General features: G+C 54.7%; 2 protein-coding genes across 5 annotated transcripts; both read right to left on the bottom strand.

Annotated features, from left to right (window-relative positions):
• Positions 1-628: 628 nt before the first annotated feature.
• PTGIR (prostaglandin I2 receptor) lies at positions 629-3150 on the bottom strand. The gene is made up of 2 exons (XM_030873836.3): positions 2042-3150; positions 629-1015 (listed from the first exon to the last, which is right to left on the bottom strand). The coding sequence occupies exons 1-2, from the start codon at positions 2807-2809 to the stop codon at positions 629-631; spliced, it is 1155 nt and encodes a 384-aa protein (XP_030729696.1). The 5' UTR covers positions 2810-3150.
• Positions 3151-9722: 6572 nt separating this feature from the next.
• Positions 9723-17921, bottom strand: GNG8 (G protein subunit gamma 8). Of its 4 annotated transcripts, none has more exons than XM_060289549.1 (3): positions 16567-17921; positions 10227-10312; positions 9723-9912 (listed from the first exon to the last, which is right to left on the bottom strand). In XM_060289549.1, the coding sequence occupies exons 2-3, from the start codon at positions 10308-10310 to the stop codon at positions 9784-9786; spliced, it is 213 nt and encodes a 70-aa protein (XP_060145532.1). In that variant the 5' UTR covers positions 10311-10312; positions 16567-17921; the 3' UTR covers positions 9723-9783. The 4 variants fall into 4 exon arrangements, with proteins under 4 accessions (XP_060145532.1, XP_030729695.1, XP_030729694.1 ...); XM_030873835.2 differs by lacking the exon at positions 16567-17921 and adding an exon at positions 10906-13703; XM_030873834.2 differs by lacking the exon at positions 16567-17921 and adding an exon at positions 11587-13703.
• Between the last annotated feature and the right edge of the window lie 1971 nt (positions 17922-19892).

Genomic DNA, 19892 nt, shown 5'->3' with positions numbered 1-19892 from the left:
CCGTCCAGTGGTGTCACCCACAATGCAACAGTCTCCCCTTCTTCACCTCCCCTGCGGGGACCAGGCCTCCCAAGTCTGATGGGGAATCAGAAGTAAAGGGAAGCAGGGAGCTTGTCGGAGAATCCTGGGCTCCCATGAGGCAGAGAGAGGGTGGCTCTTGGAGTGGACTGGGAGAGGGCAGGGCTGTCCGCTGGGGGTTTGGGGCGGGCATCCAGGGCACCCTGCATGAATGAGGATCAGAGCCAGAACCCTAACCAGAGCAGACCTGAGTGCACAGAAGCTGTTGGGAACTTTTCTACCTTCTAAATATTTAGACAGCGAGATGGATAGGCAAAGCGAGGGCCAGACCAGGCCACCCAGGTCACCGGATATTTTGAGAGAACTGTTCTTTTTATGCTCCAGGATAATTGTTTCCTCTCCCTCTCTCCCTCCTCCCACAGCCCATCGTGGCCACCCCGAAGGAGGAGAAATAGCAGCTGATCACCCCCCTGAATCCAGGGGGTCAACATTCTGGCCGGCTGGGCTCCAGGATCCAGCTCTGGGCTTGTCCACCCGCAGCCACCGGTCAAGTCCCTGAATTTCTGGCTGCTGCTCTCGGAAGACAGGGCAGGAGATCACGGGGCAGATGTCAGCAGAGGGAGCAGGCTGTCTCGGACCCCACTTTGGACGGTGTTCCCACGGTGCTGCTGGATGGCTGTAGGACAGGCAAGGGTGCCCCCTGCCCCTCGCCCCAGGCTGACGAATGCACCCAGCTCCCATCCTTCCCCCCGAGAGCAGTGGGGGCCCTTGAGCCCTTCCTCCCCGAGGCCGGCTGGGAGAGGGACGTCTGCAAGTCGCCCGGGCCAGGCCTCAGGCACAAGCAACAGAACCAGAGCTTGAGCCGCTGGAAGACGGCCTTGCGGAAAAGGATGAAGACCCAGGGATCCAGGATGGGGTTGAAGGCATTGAAACGGAAAGCGAGGAGGTCCCCCATCTCACTGCTGTCCGGGGCGATGGCCTGGGTGAAGCCGTGGATCTGAGGGCAGAGTGAGGGTGTCAAGCAGCACCCACGAGTCCTCTGCCCCCACCCACACCCCACCCTCGATCCCCTCCCCCCACTTGCTCACTGGCAGAAACGAAGGAGGGGTGGCCTGTCCGAAGGGGAAGGAAATAAGATAAGATGAAAACTAACAAACAAGTGCATCTGGGGAGCAGAGGGAGAGAAAGCCCCAGGAGACAGCCAGCAAAGCCCTAGAGGGAGAGAGATGGGGCGGTAGGGCTGGGTCCCAGGGCTGTGTCTGTGTGTGTCCAGTTTCTGAGTCCTCTGTAACCCCCCAAAGGTTTGACGACCCTCAGATCTAGCCCAGCCTTTGCGTTTTACAGAAAGAGGAACCGAGGCCCAGAGTATAGACAGGATGACTGGGTGCCACAGGGCCAGGGTTGGCCCCGCTGCAATTTGGGAGGGGCAGGGCAGGAGTTCCTGCAGGAAAGGGGCGAGGCCAGGAGATGCCAAGGGCAGACCCATGGGTGGGGCTGGGGAAGTGGGGAGCACGGTGGCAGGGAGATCAGACTCTGGCATCAGAGGAGCCCAGGGTGCAGACCTGCCTCTGTGTGATCATGGGCAAAAGACATCATCACCTGTCCTCTGTAAAAATGGTGACAGGGCAGAGACTTCGTCACATTTCTTGCTAAATGCTTGTGGAATAGATGCATAAGATCATTTTGGAGATTATCGGAGAAAGGATTTCTAAACCACTGAGCACAGGGCGGACAGAGAGCAATGAATGGCGGATCTTGTTATCATTGTAGGGGTAGGAGAAGGTTGGTGGGGGGTGGAATTGGTAGGGTTGGGGAGCTAGAGATGTGGAAGGGGGAGAAAGGGTCAGAAGGGGTCAAGTGGGGCAGAAGCAAATGGGGAGACTTCTCCAGCAAGCCTGGACAAAGCCTCTCATCTCTTCGGGTCTCAGTTTCCCCATGTGTGAAATGGGTACAAACGATGGAGGACGGCGCTGGGCTCTGCCTTCCTCCCCACCGCCCACCCCGATCTGCCGAGGGGACTCACCGTGAGAGGCAGGGAGCACACGGCCATGATGCCCGTCATGAGGGCCAGCAGAATCAGGTGGTCAACCTCGTCTTCGCCCGCCCGGGGGCTGGGGACCAGCGAGCCGTGGTGGCGCCTCTGCTGGCGGTACATGCGGCAGAGGCTGAGGGTGACCGAGCCGTTGCAGAGGAAGATGGTGGCCACCAGCAGGGCCACGAGGCTGGCGTAGGCCAGCGAGAATGCGCAGCCGCCCAGCTCGGCCGAGCGCATACGGATGAAGCACCAGCTGCCCGGGCAGTACTGCTGGTGTTGGCCCAGGCCCAGCAGGGGCAGCGAGCAGAAGACGGCGCAGAAGGCGTAGATGGCGGGCAGCGCCAGGCGGGCGCGGCGCGGCCCGTCCAGCCGGGCGTAGAGGTAGGGGTGGCTGAGGGCCAGGCAGCGCTCCACGGCCATGGCGAAGAGGATGAGCGTGGAGGCCAGGCCGAAGAAGGTCATGGCGAAGGCGAAGGCATCGCACAGCGCCGGGCGGCCCCGGGCCAGGCCCAGCAGCGAGCTGTTGCGGGCGTAGGCCGCGAACACCACTGGACTCAGGAAGCACGTGCCCAGCAGGTCGGTGACCGCCAGCCCGGTGACCAGCACCGCGAAGGCCGAGGGGCGTGACCGTCGCCGCGCCCCCAAGATGCCCAGCGCCAGCCCGTTGCCCACCACGCCCGCCACGAACATCAGGGCGCTGGTGGCCGGGCCCACCGAGTCCCGCACGTACGTGAGGTTCTGGCACGAATCCGCCATCCCCGGCCTCCGGCGGCCGCCCGGGCCGGAGGGGTCCCCGGGGTGGGAGGTGGCGACGGAGGGGAGCCGCGCCGGGTCCGGCCCTGCGACGCCCACCACCGCGCTCCCCTCCCCGTGGTCCTCGCTGCAGTTGGAGGTCGGGGGGGAGGGAGGGTCCCAGTCAACCTACCGCAATTCTTGTGCGACTGTTTCTCTCCCCTCTGTCTTCCCCAGGCTCTGGTACTCTCTCTCTCTCTTTCCCCTATTTCTTTCCTTCCCTACATCTGTCTCTCTGTCTAGTCTTTTCCTCTTCAAGCCCCTAGTTCTTTCCTTCTCTGTCTCTGTCTCTTGCTGTGTCTCTGTCTCTGTCTCCTCCCTGGTCCACCCCCTCTGCCTCCCTCCCTCCCTCCCTCTCTCCTGACAGCCGTCTATTCCCTTCTCCGCGTTTCTGCTTTCCCAGTCCCTCCTCACTGCCTGCGGTCTCTCTCAGCTCCTCCTCTGTCCCCTCGCTCCTTCTCCGGGGTCATGCTCGCTGGGTCCCTCTCCGAGTGTCAGCTTCCCCCTCCTCCCCTCCCTCCTCCCTCCCTTTCTACTCATCTTGCCTGCTCACCCCGGCTTTTTCATTTCCTCTCTCTGCCCCACGTTCCCCCGCCTCTGCTTTCCCCAGAGGGCCCTGGCCTCCGTCCGCCTTCCCTGGCACGCTCCCTCCATGCCCTCTCCCCAAGACATCCATCTCCCGCCTCCCCCTCCCCCTCCCTGTGTCCCCTCACGGTCCCCATCACCGAGCCACCTGCCACCTCGCACACTCAGGACTCTGCCAGCGTTCTTCCCTTCCCAGCGCCGGCCGGGTGGGGATCACCCGAGTCATCATCACCCTGGAGTTGGGAGCTTGCCAGCAGGGACCCGGGCGGGACCTGAGGGGCACAGCCGACCAGTCTGCAAGGCTGTCTGGGGTGGCTTCTGGCATCTATTCTGGGCTCAGGCCCCACGGGGTTAGAACATTGCCCAAGGATTGAGAAATGACCAGGAAATTCCTGCCTGATGTAGTGTTTTCCAGGCACAACTGAGCTTGCTTTTCCCTGGACACAGTTCACTCCTTCCATGAGCGCTGGGGGGGTGGGGGGCGGGGGGGAGAGGAGAGACTTGGCATCTGCTGGTACGGGACCAGCCCCCACCCCATCCCGCCAGGATTTCCACTGCTCAGCATCAAAGGGGAGCACCCTCCTGCCCTCTTGCCTCTCACGCTAGCACTCCCCGGCCTCAGGCCAAGCTCTGGTGACCTTGACTTCAAAGAATAATATTTTAGCCACAGACAGCCGTCCAGGGCTCCAGCACTGCTGTTCCTTAATTCCTCCCACTCCTCTACAAACACACCACCAGCGCAGAGCCGCCACCCTCCAGCCAGTGTGAGCAGCCTGTGTGTCCCAGACGCCGGCACAGCGGTCACCAGTCCCTGTTGCCACTGAGCCTGTGGCTTTCCATGCAGCCTCCCAACCCCTAAGGGCCACATGGGACCTCAGAGACCTTCTCAGACACCTCTTATTTTTCAGGGAGTCAGTCTAAGTGCAGAGATGACAAATTCAAGCTCTCACTCCATTTGACTGGAGTTTCTGCCCCAGTTCGACCACCCCCTTGCTATGGGATAGTCCCAGGCCAGGATGAGAAGCCAGTGGACCTCAGTTTCTTAATCTGTACAATGGGCTTCGTGGGCCTGGTGGCCAACCATGGCCAGTGGCCCATCCCAGACCCCCCTTTGTAACAAGGAGAGAGCCTGTGTACATACCGTATCCCAGCCAAGGCCAGGAAGGATGGTCCTGACCCCAAGGACTGGACGTGGGGCAGCTACAGACTTCCCCTCTCCGTCGCCATGCCACCCCTGCTTCCGTGACCACAATCCCCTCCCCCCTCCCCCTCCTCCATCTCCCTATCACCCATGCCCAGCTGGTACCCCCAGCTTCCGCCAGGATGGATGCCCCAGCTCCAGCCACACCAGGGGCTCCAAGAATGACCCTTCAGCCCCACTCTGAGGGTGCCTGTGTGTGTGTGTCTCAGGCATCCTGGCCACGTGGTACCGCCCTCACTCTCTGCGATCCCAGGCGGAGCAGAGGGAACTCAGGAAGTTCTATCATATTAATGATGATGCCTGGCAGGCTCGCGTCCTGTCTCTGCATCAGGGATGTTGCAGGAGTGCCAGGGGAGGTGGGGGTGGAGCTCTGGTTCCTGGAACTTCCCTCCTACTGGCTTCCTGCCCCCACCAGGCACTGCTGAACGTTCAGGAAGTCCACGCTGCTCCCATGCCCATCGGGGCCTCAGACAGGCGCCTCCCCCAGGCCTCAGTTTCCCCACCTTTGCCGCTGGGGGCCGGGAGCCCTGGCGACCCTGGCATCAGTTCTGTGCTCCAGAGCAGGCAGGAGAGGTGGCAACTGTAACTCGCTCCTAAGGAGAGGACTAAGGGTCCCTGGGGTCCATGCCAGTGTTGGACACACTCACGCCACGACAAGGGCACAAAGCGTTCCCCTTCCACCCGGGTGCCCTGGGGTGAGAGGTCACCCCAGCTGGGCTGGGCTGGGGGTGGGGTGACTTCTGGGGCGGGAAGAGCTGTGGGAAGGAACTCCTCTGGATGGGTGAGTCAGCGCCCTCCCCCTGCCACAAGTCAGGCCTCCCCAGAGGGACCCTGGGGCAGCGCCACAGAAGAGAGAGGACAGCCCAGAGACAACTGGGAATGGACACACAGCACTGGGAGCGGGGGAAGAACGGGTACCTGGGAGGGGGTGTGCTAGGGACTGTGGGTGTGTGAACTTCATGTGTGGGTTTGTGTGACCTAAGCGAGCATCGTGTCAGCATAGTGAGTGGTGTGTGTGTGTGTGTGTGTGTGTGTGTGTGTGTGTGTGTGTGTGAGTGGAGGGCATTCTTTCCTCTAAGGTCTCTTTGTGCATCTGTGTCTACTGGTGCGTCCACGCGTGTCTGTTTATTGGGGCCCACCTGTTTCTTTATGGCTGTGTTGGCCCACGTGGGTCTCTAAGCCTCGATGTTCGTCATCACATGGCTGCCATGCCCTTGGGATGTTGTTGGAAGGTTAGAGACGGAGTTCACCCTGCCTGCCTCTAGGAAGTCCTCAAACAGCTACCGTTGGTGTTGTTATTCAGCGAACCCTAACCCACTCACTGTGGGTCAAGGGCTGGGGGCGCAGAGGGCCTCAGAGGGCACCATCTGATGGGGGCGCGGTCCCAAGTGGCATGCGACAAGTGATGGGAGAGGAAGGTCATAGCTGGAGCCTGGGCAGGCCCTCAGCTGAGTCATTCCATCTGGGTGGGTGTGCTCAAGGGGGCAGGCACCAACAAGGCCAGGAAATGGGACCGGGATGGGCTCTTCCACACCTGCCGGCCAGCGCCTCCTGCTGCCTGCCCAGGCCTGCCTGACCTAAGATGCCAGCCCACCCTGCGCCCGACCCTCTCCTGGCTCCCTGGTTTCCGTCCTTCTGGTCCTGCCCTGGGAGGAAGCTGGCCTCACCGCATACCCCACACACACGCCACCAGCTGCTCATGCCTGCCAGGCCCGCCTGTCGCCTGTGCCCGCTCACTGCTGTGAGAAGCCGCTGTGTGTCCATCCTGACCCATCCTTCCTTAGCAGGTCCCAGCCGCCCCAGCTAGAGGCCAATTTTCTCTGCCCACCGCCCTTTTCTCCACCACCAGTGGGTCCTTGCCTACCTACTGGCCTCTGTTTCCCTCTCCGGCTACTGGTGTCCCTGCTCTGTCGCTCCTTTCCCACCTTTGCCTGGGCCGTGCGCCTCACCTGAGGTCCCCTCACTTCTGTCCTTCAAGGCCCCCTTTGAACCCCTCCAGCACCTCCTGAAGTCATCCATCGACTTCTCCCACTCCATCCTCAAACCCCGACTGACCAGGTGACATCACTTCTCCATGCCGCTCTTCCATGTCTGTAAAATGGGGGTAAACAGAGTCTTTTGGGGGCTACCGTGAGAATTACGGGAGATGGGGCTTGTGAAACCGGACTCCCAGTAAGTGATGGCCGTGATTCTGGATCCTTCTGGCTCTGGGTTGTCCCACCCCTTACCCCCGGCCCCTCAGTGCCAAGCACATGGGTTGGGTGTGGAAGGAGGACAGCTGGGTGGGGCAGCCCCCAGCCCTGGGGTTTGGGGTGAAATGGGAGAGAACTGCTGGGCGCAAGCACTACCCCAGGCCTTCACCTCTCTGCCTCTTGGCCTGGCTCTGCCTCCAGCCTGGGCCTGACCCCAGAGCTGACTTCAGAGCTGGGGGTGGCAGGAAAGAGCAGCGGGTAACCAGAAGCGGGTGCTACGGAGTCCTACCCGCTAATGACGTTATCTGGTTTGCAGGCTGGTCACCCAGGACCTGCTCTGGCTTCTCCCTTCTGGCTTCTCCTCCCTCCCAGCCTCAGTCTGGGTGCAGGCTCACCCAGCCCCCCTCCTTCTCCAGGCAGACATTTCCTCCCACTCCCTGCCCCCCACCAGGTCAGCCAGCCCCACTTGCTTCTCCCCAGCTTCCATTCTCCCAGACCAGTTCCAAGGTCCCAGGTCTCAAAGGATCTGAATCCCAACAGTCCAGGCTCAAGAAATCCTTACACTCCTGAAGTGCCGAGCTCTGGAATCCTAGCCCGACAAGGGCGCTGGACCCCAGCATCCTGGCCCCGCACTGGTCAAAGACTCCAGAATTCCAGCCCTCCAAGTTCCTGGGATTCTAGACTCCTTTGCATTTCGGGTTCTAAGATGCAAGGATGCTGGGTCTGTGAAATTCCAGAATCCTTCTGGCAACTTCCCTCCCAGCATCCCTCCTCCCCCCACTCCCCGCCCTGAGCTCATCCTTGGCTCTCTCTGTCCCCCATCTCCCCCGGGGCTCCCACAGACATGATGCAACCAGACCGGAGCCGGCTGAGAGGTAGGAGACAGGAGGGAGATATAATTACAGCTTCTCTTGCCTCAATTCAACAGGAAGCTCAGAGTTGGGACCCAGGGGACCCTAATCCAATGTGAATAATGGAGCACTTGCCAGACACAAGCACAGTCCCTCTCTGGGCAGCGGAAGCCCAGTGAGCCACCTTCATCCAGATCCAGGGTGCAGTCTCAAGATGAGAGAGTGAGGAGAGGGGAGAGGTTGCAAACTCAGTGGCCCTTGGACCAACCAGGTAAAATAATTAACCAAACCCACAGGTCACCCAGTCTGCATTTCTTTTTTTTCTTTTTTTAAAATTTATTTATTTATTGTTGGCTGCGTTGGCTCTTCGTTGCTGCACTTGGGCTTTCTCTAGTTGCGGCGAGCGGGGGCTACTCTTCGTTGCGGTGCACGGGCTTCTCATTGCGGTGGCTTCTCTTGTTGCGGAGCACGGGCTCTAGGCGCGGGGGCTTCAGTGGCACGCGGGCTCAGTAGTTGTGTCTCGCGGGCTCTAGTAAGCACAGGCTCAGTAGTTGTGGCGCACGGGCTTAGTTGCTGCTCCGCGGCACGTGGGATCTTCCTGGACCAGGGCTGGAATGCATGTCCCCTGCATCGGCAGGTGGATTCTTAACCACTGTACCACCAGGGAAGTCCAGTCTGCATTTCTTTATTTTCAACAGAGACATGGGTTCAAGATGTTTTACCTTTCTCTTCATTCCTCTGTAAGAAGCCCGCGGCACAGGCTCTGTGATAGATAGTAACTGACTCTCAGCCTCCTTAACTGGGAGACAATGGGGTATGGTGGGGACTTTGGCAAACTAGAAGGCCCAGGGCCCATCTCATAGCCTCTGGTCACCCTGCAGGGTTGTGCAGGTCTGAGGTCACCAGCCCTTCCAAATGGAAGAAGCCAGAAATATGGACTTTTATGTGAAGTACTCCTATCTAACTGCAGGCTATATAGGTCCTGCAGACCACCAATGTGTGAAGTGGTAAACACAGGACAGGAACCAGGGCTGTCACAGTCACCTGTGTCCAGAACAAAGGAAATCGGGAGGAATGCATACATTAATTTGTCTCCCGTAGCCACACATCTCTCTTCTCTGGGTCCCCAAGTTTTTGTGTTTGTTTTTTCGGGGGTTGTTTTGGCCACACCCTGTGGCAATGCGGGATCTTAGTTCCCCCGACGAGGGATCGAACCCGTGACCCCTGCAGTGGAAGCACAGAGTCCTAACCACAGGACCGCTAGGGAAGTTCCCTGGGTCCCCAAGTTTTATTATCACCATGTCCCAGCTCAGATGTTCCCTCCTCCAGGAAGCCCTCCCTGACCTTCAAGCTGAGTCAGGCATTCCCTCTGAATTCCCCCATCCCAGCCTTGCCCACTCTGAATCATCACTATCTGGGGACAGGTCTGTCTCTCCCACTGGATTCTGAGCCCCAGAAGCCCAGGGCCAGGACTGTCTCAGTCATGACCGTGTCCCCAGTTTCAACCAGCACAGGGCCAGGAGTGTTTGGAATAACGAATAAATGAACAGAGAAAAGTTCAGTGCTTAAGGAGAGGGGGGCCTGTGTCAGGGACTAACCAGATGTGGAAAAAGGGGGTGGAATCATTCAGGGGATGAGAAAGGTGGACACTGGGGATTCTAAGAACCTCCAACTCAGGAGGGAGGAGAGAAGAGAGGCCAGCTGAGAGGTTCAGGTAGCGCTGGAGTCCAGTCTTCACCCCATTATCTCCTAGCCACCTTTGGCTCAGTTTCCTCATCTGTAAAATGGGTGTCATGCAAGTAGCCAGCTGCTTTCTGAGGCTGCTGGGTCGATTAAATAAATTCAGAATCGCGGAACACTCTGTGGAGGCCAGAGCCAGGAGTGCTCATTTCCTCCCCTAACCCCTCCGCATCCACAAACCCCGCATAACCTCACGCCCTGCCAGACACTCCACACACACTCAGAAGGGGTGAGACGGGACACCGGCTCCCCTACGGTGGCCCCAAGCTCTGCGCGTGCCTCAGTTTCCCCGAAAGCACAGGCACCACCACAGTCACCACGTTTATTGGATTCATACTTTGACAGGGGAGGGTAAGCTGTCGGGAGGGCTCAGAGCAGGACGCAGAAGAGGCGCTTGTCGCGGAAGGGGTTCTCTGCGGCGGGTACCGGCGTCACCAACGGGTCGTCTTTGGCATGAGTCTCGCAGAAGGCCAGGAGTTCGGCCGCCGCCTGTGACACCTGCGGGCACCCGGGTGGAGATGTTCACGCCCCGCCCCGCCCTTTGCCTGGGCCCCTCCTCGGGTCAGGCCCGCCCCTTATCAGACCCCGCCCCCTTGTCCGGACCGCTCCCATTACCCGGGCCCGCCCTTGGGCCCCGCCTTAGCTCTGGCCACGTCCCTTATTGGGCTCCGCCCCCTTGCCTAGGCTCCCTCCCCGGGTTCTGTCCGGTTCCGAAGGGGATCTCTACACGGCTCCCGGCCCCACCCCCAACACTGACCGGTCCAAACCCCAGCCCCGGAGCCCCCGCCTTCCTCCCCACCCCGACCCAGCACCTTCATACGGTCGATGTTCACCTCCAGCTTCAGCTGTTCCACCGTCTTCCGGGCCTCCGCTATCTTGGCCATGTTGTTGGACATGGCTGCGGCGGGGACAGGGTTAAAAGCCGGCGGGAGTCGGGGCGGAGGGGCAGGCAAGGGCAAAGCTGGGTCCCCAGATAGGGATGGCGGTGGTGATGGGACCCAGTAACAGGGGCGTGCGTGGAAGGGCGCACGAAAGGGGTGCCCAGAGGAAGGTGGAGGAAGGGACAGGAAAACAGAAGAAAAGGGGAGAGATGAAGATCTGCGCAGATGATGGGGTACCAAGAAGCCGAGAGGAGAGGGGCAAGTGGAGGGATGGAGGGGTGCACGGATGGGGTACCTAGAGTCAGGTGGAGGGAGGAACAGAGAGAGGAGAAGGAAGCCGGGAGGGAAACACAGGTGGGAGGCTGAGAGGCAGGTGGAGGGAGGGACAGAAGGACAGGGCCACAGGTGTTGGATCAAGATCCAGGGATCCAGGTGTCTTCACCTCCCGGGGATACAGCATGAGCCAGGAGGGGGTCCCTCCCCAGGCCAATTAGCGGTGGCTCCAGGGAGAAGGGGGAATTAAGATCACGGTGGGAGGGGCCCAGAGGGGGCCTCATTAGGGCCTTCGCAGCAGCTGCCCCCTCCGCCCCCCTGGGGGAGCCCCCCTCACCCCAGCTCTGGCCACCTCAAAGGCTTCTCTTGCTCATTAGCAGCCGGAGAGGGGGCTGGAGAGGGGGGGCAACCCAGCCATGACTGCGAGAGGGGCAGAAAGGATGGAAAGAGGGAAAAACAGAGGGGCAGAGGAAGAAACAAAATGACAGAGGCAGAGTCTGAGGCACAGGGGGGAATAAAGAGACTGAGGAGGGATAGAAAGATGGAGAGATGGGGAGGGACGGAGTGATGCAGGGAGCAGCGAAAGAGGGAGACAAATAGAGGGGTAAAGAAAGGGACAGAGTGATACAGGGGGACGGAAGCACAGAGGGGACGAGGGGACCGAGGGAGGATAGAGAAGGGGAGATGGAAGGGTTGGGGAGGGATGGAGTGATGGAGTGGGAGAGGAGAGAGAGGGACAAATGGAGCGGTAGAGGGAGGGACAGCGAGGAGAGGGAGAGAGAGGCACAGAGGAGATAAAGGGACAGAGGAGAGAAGGGGCAGGGGGACAGAGAGAAGGAAGTGGAAGGGCAGGAGGAGAGATGGAGTGACGAAAGGGGACAGAGAGGGGCACATGGAGGGACAGAGGGAGAGACGGGCTGCTGGAGATGCAGAAGTGTAAAGTCATTCATTCACTCACGCATCCATTCATTCCCAGGCAGAGGAACTAGCTGGCGGGGCCGAGACCGGAGCCTCCTACCTGTTGCTGCTCAGGGCCGGGATGGCGGGCGGGTGGCAGAGGCTGGGAAGCAGCGTCTGGGTCCCCCCTCAGCCCCGCCCCGCCCCCTCTCCTGGGGCACAGTCTCTGAGGACCCGCCTCCTCCTGCCACTGCCACCACCATCCCCTTCGCCCTCGCTGCTTCGCCTCCGTCTCTCTGGGTCCTCTTGTTATGTCTGTCCGTCCCCCTCTTTGTCTTTGTGTTTCTGTGCCTCTCTCTCTCCCTCTATCTCTCTTGCAGCCTCCCCTCTCAATCTCTGTCTCTCACTCTCTCTCTCTCTCTGTCTCTCACTCTCTCTCTCTCTCTCACACACACACACGCTCACACACACACACACACACTCACAGGTAAAGACAGTCTCTCAAGATGTGCCTCATGCTCTGCTGCATTTATTCCACAGTCACACAAATCTCTCCTGTGGGTCCCACACAGCCTCTCACTCCATTACATATGCTCTGCCACCCTGTCACATCCCCCACCTCAGTGTCACCCCATCCCAGATGACCCCTCTCAGCAAGCAGACTCACACTCACTGTCCCTGGCAGAGAAATGAACAATATCACGTTGTGTCACACGGTGCTGCACACGGTCTCCTGAACCAGCTGTGCTCAACACACAACCTCCCAGAGCGCCACAGTCACACAGCCTCTCAAAATGTCACACGGTCCCTCACAGTCTCTCCGAGTCTGGCCCATCCTCACTGGTGACATCTTACACAACTCGAGAGTGTCAAGCATACACACACAGCTCCGCACAGGATCGCACACAATCTCTCAAGATGTCATGCCGAGCCTTACACAGTGTGTCACACACAGCTGTCGCCCTCACACCGCAATCTCCTGGTGTCACACACGTACACTTACACACACGAGGTTTCTCTCGTACACCCATCTGAGTGCCCAGGATGGTTGAACACGCTCTAATGCACTGTCATGACACTGGGCCAGTCTCAGGGTCCCACATGGTCTGTGTTACACACAGTCCCACCCAGCTTCTCCTACGTCATCAGTGTGGCTGAAACATCCTGTCTCACACTCACATGGTCACTCTCACACCCAGCTCCCCCGCCCCCGGGGCCTCTCACACTGCTTCTCACATCATTACCTGGTGGATCACACTTATTCATTCTCGCCCTCTCTCACACACCATCTGCCCGTGTGACACACACAACTCTCCTGTCCTCACCATGTTGCACAGTGTCACACACGATCTCTTGCTCACGTATGGTTTCTCGATGCCACAAACATCCCCCAAATAGTGTCTCAGGGACACCCAACCTCACGGTGTCACACGCAGTCACCTATAGGTCATCTCGGTCACCTCACATACACTGTCACACACAACGTCTCGGTGTAACACGATTTCACACAGTCACACTCTGTTTCTGGTTGTCACAGAAAATCTCACAAGGTCACACAGCCACACACAACCTCTGGCGTCACGCGCGATCTCAAGTAGTACACACTCACACAGTGAGTCTCTTGGCGTCACACACTACCTCCCGGTGTCACCCACGGGCGGCCACAGTGTTCTGCACCAGGCACACCCATGCGGGCGCGCGCACTCTGCCTGCTGTCCTCTCCTTACAGCCCCCTGCGGGCCACACGGGGGCGCCCGCGGCCCGCCGAGCTGCCCACCCTGCCGGCGCCAAAGCCGTAGGCGGCTGTGGAAACCCTGAGGGCAAGGCGCCCCCGCTGTCCGGCTAGGCATGCAGACGTGGGAAAGAGACACAGAAAGGTGGAGGGAGCTAGAGGGAGATCACTGAAGATGGACTGGGACACAGAAATTCAGAGAGGGAGAGAGAGACGCAGGGAGAGACAGAGGCAGAGAGAGATAGGGACACAGAGACGGAAAGTTGGAGAGATAGAGACCTAGGGACTAAGACAGAGACAGGCAGAGGGTTGCAAAGAGAGAGACAGACATAGAGACGTACAGGGTACAGGAGACACACACAGAAAAGTACAGAGACAGAAATAGTGACCGAGAAACACAGACACCCAGAGACACAAAACACAGCGGGGTAGAGAGACAGAAAACTCAGACCGCGCCCTCCGCAGGGGACCTGAAGGCGGAGGCGCGTCCGAGGGACCTGACCTCCGGGCAGCCAAGGGGGCGTGGTGGTTCGGGGCGGGGTTTATAAGGGGAGTGTTCGGAGGGCGGGTCGGTAGGGGCGTGGCCTGGGTGCGGCGTGTCGCCCAAGTGGGCTGCGGGAGGGGCTGAGGCAGAGACCGGGGAAGAGGTGGAGGTGGGGGAGAGCCTCGTCTCTACTGCACTCACCCCATCCCAATTCGGTTTTTACCGCTTGAACAGGGAAACGAGACCTGCCGGGAGCGGATACGGGCCGGGGTCCCTGGTAGCGATTTGATAGGGGGGTATCGGACTCTAGCTCCCCTCCCTCCTACCCCGCGGGAGCAACGGGGCCAGATGGGGGAGGGAACCAGGCTCACATCTGGAAAGCATCAGGCGCGCCGGACGTGCCAGGGCCCCGGGCCCAGCTGCGGAAGAGCGGAGGGGAGTTAGGGCGCCCCAGTCCCCCTCCCTTAGCGGGGTCGGCCGGCGCCGGGGAGGGGCCTGGGCGTACGCCGAACCTCGGCGCCTTCCGCAGCTGGTTTCCATCAGCAGTTCTGGCCCGGGCAGCCCCCGAGGAGGAAACGCAGCTTAGAGCGGGGAAAGACAGGGTGACAACCCAGTCTCCCCTCCCTCCCTCCGACAGCAGCCAGAGGTTGGGGGCGGGGGAGACGGACAGGGGGACACTAACTGAACGGAGCGTAACCTCCATTTCTCTTCCCAGTTGCGGACCTTTCCACCCTACGCATAACCTTAGTTTCCAGATGTGCAATCCTGCCCTGTGTTGCCCAGGAATTTCCCAGCCTCATGACAATGGTATTACTGGCCCCATTTTCTGGAGGGAGAAACTGAGACCCTGGATTCGGATTCAGTTCTGACTTTAATTATTCAAGAAACATGCAGTGGGACTTCCCTGGCCGTCCAGTGGTTAAGACCCAGCGCTTCCAGCGCAGGGGGCACGAGTTCGATCCCTGGTCGGGGAACTAGGATCCCCCACGCTGCCTGGCACTGCCAAAACAATATATTAAAAAAGAAGAAAAGAAAAGAAAGAAACGTGCAGTGAATGCCAACACTAATTCTAGTGTCAAATACCCAATCCCTATTGAACACTGTCACCCAGATGTCTAGAGTATCTCAAATTCGGTGGTCCAAAACTGAGCTCCTAATTCCACCCGCCAAACTCCTACCACAGTCTTACCCATCTCAGTTGATAGTAAATCTTTGGGGTCAATCTGGACTCCCCTCCTCTTCTCACACCCCACAACTGATCTAGCAACAGATCCAATTAACTCCATCTTCAAAGTCTGTCCACAATCCAGTCACTTCTCACCTCCTCTGCTGCCCCCACTCTGGTCCAGGCATCATGCCCTCCAGCTTGGACTATTATAGTCGCTGCTCACTGGGTTTCCAGCTTCTAACTCTGTCTCCCTCAGCCTGTTCCTCACAGAGCAGCCAGAGGGACTCTAACAAAGTCCCCAGGTAATAATAGCAAGGGTTAGTGAGAATGGCGAAACTGGAACCCTCATACGTTGCTGGTGGGAATGTAAGATGAAGCTGCTATTTTAGAAAACAGTCTGGCAGTTCCTCAAAAGATTACAGAGTTACCAGATGACCCAGCAATTCCATTCTTAGGTATCTACCTAAGAGAAATGAAAGCATATGTTCACACACAAACTTGTACATGAATGTTCATAGCAGTATTATTCACAATAGCCCCAAAGTGGAAACAACCCAAATATGCATCAACTGATGAATGGATAAACTAAATGTGGTACATCCAAACAGTGGACTATCATTTGACAATAAAAAGAAATGAAGTACTGACACATGCTACAACATGCATGAACTTTGAAAACATTACGCTAAGTGAAAGACGCAGTTACAAAAGGCTGCATATTGCAGGATTCCATTTCTATGTCCAGAACAGGCAACTCTACAGAGACAAAAGTAGATTAGTGGTTGCCAGGGGCTGGGGAGACTGGAGGTTGACAAGTAAGGGGGACAGAGTTTCTACTTGGGATGATGGAAATTTTCTGAAATTTACTGTGGTGATAGTATAGTCACAGCACAACTCTGTGACTAGAATAAAAGCCATTGATAAGACATTGATAAAAGACATTGAAGAAGACATAAATAAATGGAAAGACATCCCGTGTTCATGGATTGGAAGAATTAATATTGTTAAAATGTCCATACTACCCAAAGCAATCTACAGATTCAATGCAATCTCTATCAAATTTCCAATGGCATTTTTCACAGAAATAGAACAAACAATTCTAAAATGTGTATGAAATCACAAAAGACCCTGAATAGCCAAAGCAATCTTGAGAAAGAAATACAAAGCTGGAGGCATCATGTACCCTAGTTTCAAACTATATTACAAAGGTATAGTAATTAAAACAATATGGACCCAGCAAGCCCACTACTGGGCATATACCCAGAGAAAACCATAATTCAAAAAGACTCATGTGCCCCAATGTTCATTGCAGCACTATTTACAATAGCCAGGACACAGAAACAACCTAAGTGTTCATCAACAGAGGCATGGATAAAGAAGACATGGTACATATATACAATGGAATATTACTCAGCCATAAAAAGGAACGAAATTGGGTCATTTGTAGAGACATGGATGGACCTAGAGACTGTCATATAGAGTGAAGTAAGTCAGAAAGAGAAAAACAAATACCATATATTAACGCATATATGTGGAATCTGTAAAAATATTGGTATAGACGATCTTATTTACAAAGCAGAAACAGAGACACAGATGTAGAGAACAAATGTATGGATACCAAGGGGGGAAAGGGGGGATGGGATGAATTGGGAGATTGGAATTGACATATATACACTATGGATACCATGTATAAAATAGATAATTAATGAGAACCTACTGTATAGCACAGGGAACTCTACTCGATACTCTGTGGTGACCTAAATGGGAAGGAAATCCAAAAAAGAGGGGATATATGTATATGTATAGCTGATTCACTTTGTTGTACAGTAGAAACTAACACAACATTGTAAAGCAACTATACGCCAATAAAATTTTTTTTTAAAAACCCCAATATGGTACTGGTACAAAAACAGAAACATAGATCAATAGACCAGAATAGAGAGCCCAGAAATAAACCCATGCGTACATGGGCAATTAATTTACAACAAAGGAGCCAAGAATATACAATAGAGAAAAGATAGTCTCTTCAGTAAATGGTGTTCTGAAAACTGAACAGCTACATGCAGAAGAATCACAAAAAGTAACTCAAATGGATTAAATACTTGAAACTAAGACCTGAAACCACAAAAGTCCTAGAAGAAAACATAGGCGGTAAGCTCCTTGACGTCTTGGAGATGATTTTTTTGGATTTGACACGAAAAGCAAAGGCAACAAAAGCAAAAATAAACAAGTGGGACTACATCAAATTAAAAGCTTCTGCACAGCAAAGGAAGTCATCAACAAAATGAAAGGGCAACCTACAGAAAGGGAGAAAATATTTGCAAACCATGCACAGGATAACGGATTAATATCCAAAATATATAAAGAACTCATACAACTCAATAGAAAAAAAAATCTGATTTAAAAATGGGCAGAGGATCTGAATAGACATTTTTCCAAAGGAGACATACAGATGGCCAACAGGTACATGAAAAGGTACTCAACATCACTAATCACCAGGGAAATGCAAATCAAAGCCACAATGAGATATCACCTCACCCCTATCAGAACGCCATCATCAAAAAGACAAGCCATAACCAATGTTTTCGAGGATGCGGAGAAAAAGGAACCCTCCTGCATTATTGTTAGGAATGTAAATTGGTGCAGCCACTATGGAAATCAGTATGGAGTTTCCTCAAAAAATTAAAAATAGAACTACTGTATGATCCAGCAATTCCACTCTGAGTATTTATCTGAAGAAAATGAAAACACTAATTTGAAAGGATATATGCACCCCTGTGTTCATTGCAGCATTTCTTACAATAGCCAAGATTATAGAAGCGACCTAAGCGTTCATCGATAGGTGCCTGAATAGAGAAAATTTGAATATAATGCAATATTATTCAGCCATAAAAAAGAAGGAAATCATGCCACTTGCGACAACATGGATGCACAAGTGACATAAGTCAGACAGAGAAAGACAAATATCACATGGTCTCCTTATATATGGAATCTAAAAAAACCAGGCACAACATTGTAAATCAACTATACTTCAATAAAAACTAAAATTAAAAATAATTAAATAAAAGACAGTCCTTCAGCAAAATAAATAAATAAATAAAAACAAAACCAAGTTCATAGGTACAGAGAACAGACTGAGAGTTGTCAGAGGGGTGGGGGGGATGGGCAAAATGGGCGAAGGGGATCAAAAGCAAATTTCCAGTTATAAAATAAATGTCATGGGATGTAATGTACAACATGGTGACTATAGTTGATAATCCTGTACTGAACATTTGAAAGTTGCTAAGAGTCAATCTTAAAGGCTCTCATCACAAGGAAAGGAAAATAAAGAAACAAAAGCCATTGAGCTCTATATTTTATATGGGTGAATTTTATGGTAGTGAATTATGTTTCCATAGAACTGTTAACCCCTCTTCCCCTCCAAACACCTAAGTCCCTCTTCTGCTCTGAGTTCTCCCATGGCTCCCATCTCCGGAGGAGTAAAAACCAAGTTCCTCACCATGGCCCACGAGGCCCCACGGGATCCAGTGGTCCCAATCATTCTTTGCCCTCGCCTCCCCCTCTTCTCCCCCTCACTCACCGCTTCAGACACGCTGGATTCCTGGTTATTTTGCCAACATACTAGGCACTGTTTTGGCTTCAGCAGTGGCTGACCCCTCTGCCTGGAGGCTCTTCCCCAAGAGATCCACAAGCCTAACTCCCCCACTTCCTTCAGGTCTCTGTTCAAATGCCACCCTCTCAATTAGACAGCTCTGATCACTCTACTTAAAATTACAAACTCCTCTCTTCCCCCATCCCTCCCAATTCCATCATATCTCTGCTCAGTTTCCCCCCACAGTCCTTAACACCTTTAAAAATTATAGAAGTTATATATTTATTATGTCAACATCCCCTCCTGCCCCCCCCCAGCCCCTATCCCTGTGAGCAGTTCCTTGTGTATCCGTCTAGAGATGAGCCATATAGAAATAGGCTTATAGGGCAATGGCTAACAGCATGGACTCTTAGGCAGTCTGAACTTAAATTCTGGCTTTGCTACTTATTGGTTTCAGGTAAGTTACTCAAGAGATCTGTGCCTCAGTTTCTCCATCTGTAAAACGGGCATAATAATCATATCTACCTCCATGAAATTGTGAGGATTAAATGAGTCAGAGAATGGAGTCTGGCATATAAAATAAGTGCTCATTGAGTGTCAGCTGTTACTTTTTATGATTAAGCACTAAAATTTTAAAAAGGAAGAAAGGTCAGCCATCTGTAATTCAACCATGTTGACCACTGTGTGGCCTGTGTATCCTTAGACAAGTCCCTTCCCCTTTTGGCTTTAGTTGCCCCTTTTATGAAACAGAGATGGGGCAAATACTCCCAAGGGCTTGAGAAGCAATGACTTTTCCCACAAACTTTAAAAAATAGCTTTGGGAGTTCCTTGGCAGTCCAGTGGTTAGGACACAGCACTTTCACTGCAGTGGCCCCGGTTCAATCCCTGGTTGGGGAACTAAGATTCTGCAAACCGCGACTAAGAGGCCGTATGCTGCAACTAAGAAGCCCCCATGTCGCAGCTAAGAAGCCTGCATGCCTCAACTAAGAAGCCCGCGGGCCACAACTAAGTCCACATTCTACAACTGAGACACAGCACAGCCCAAATAAATGAATAAATAAATATAAAAAAAAGAAAGTAGGGAGACATGCTAATTAAAACAGAACACCATTCCGCTCCCCCCCCCCCAGATTGGCAAAATGAAAATGATTAATAGCATCTCTTGTTTGGTGAAGGAGTGGGAAAATGGGCATCTCAGGGGTTGCTGTTGGAAATGTCAACTGAGGGCAGTCTCAGTGGAAGGAAGTGTGACCAAGTCAATTAAAAATTTTTAAATGATGGTACTGTAATGACCAAGCCAGTCTATTTCTAGGAGTGGATCCTACAGAAATATATATATGTAAAAAAGAGGCATGTACAAGGACATAACTGCAGTAAGGTCCAAAACAGCAAAGGAACTGAGGAGCTGACAACAGGGTTAGATTATGGGTATCCCCGACCCCATGGAATCG

Source organism: Globicephala melas, chromosome 19, assembly GCF_963455315.2.
Source record: "Globicephala melas chromosome 19, mGloMel1.2, whole genome shotgun sequence".
Taxonomy (NCBI): Eukaryota; Metazoa; Chordata; class Mammalia; order Artiodactyla; family Delphinidae; genus Globicephala; species Globicephala melas.
Note: the sequence above shows the minus strand (reverse complement) of the source record. Positions and strands in the feature narration are given on the sequence as shown.

Bases quoted from the DNA above. Each gene is read 5' to 3' on its own strand.
- PTGIR (XM_030873836.3), bottom strand. From the start codon at position 2,809: ATGGCGGATTCGTGCCAGAACCTCACGTACGTGCGGGACTCGGTGGGC. The intron at 1,016-2,041 runs GTGAGTCCCCTC...CTCTGCCCTCAG, and splicing joins TGTGCTCCCTGCCTCTCACG to ATCCACGGCTTCACCCAGGC.
- GNG8 (XM_060289549.1), bottom strand. From the start codon at position 10,310: ATGTCCAACAACATGGCCAAGATAGCGGAGGCCCGGAAGACGGTGGAA. The intron at 9,913-10,226 runs GTGCTGGGTCGG...GGGTGCCCGCAG, and splicing joins TGAACATCGACCGTATGAAG to GTGTCACAGGCGGCGGCCGA.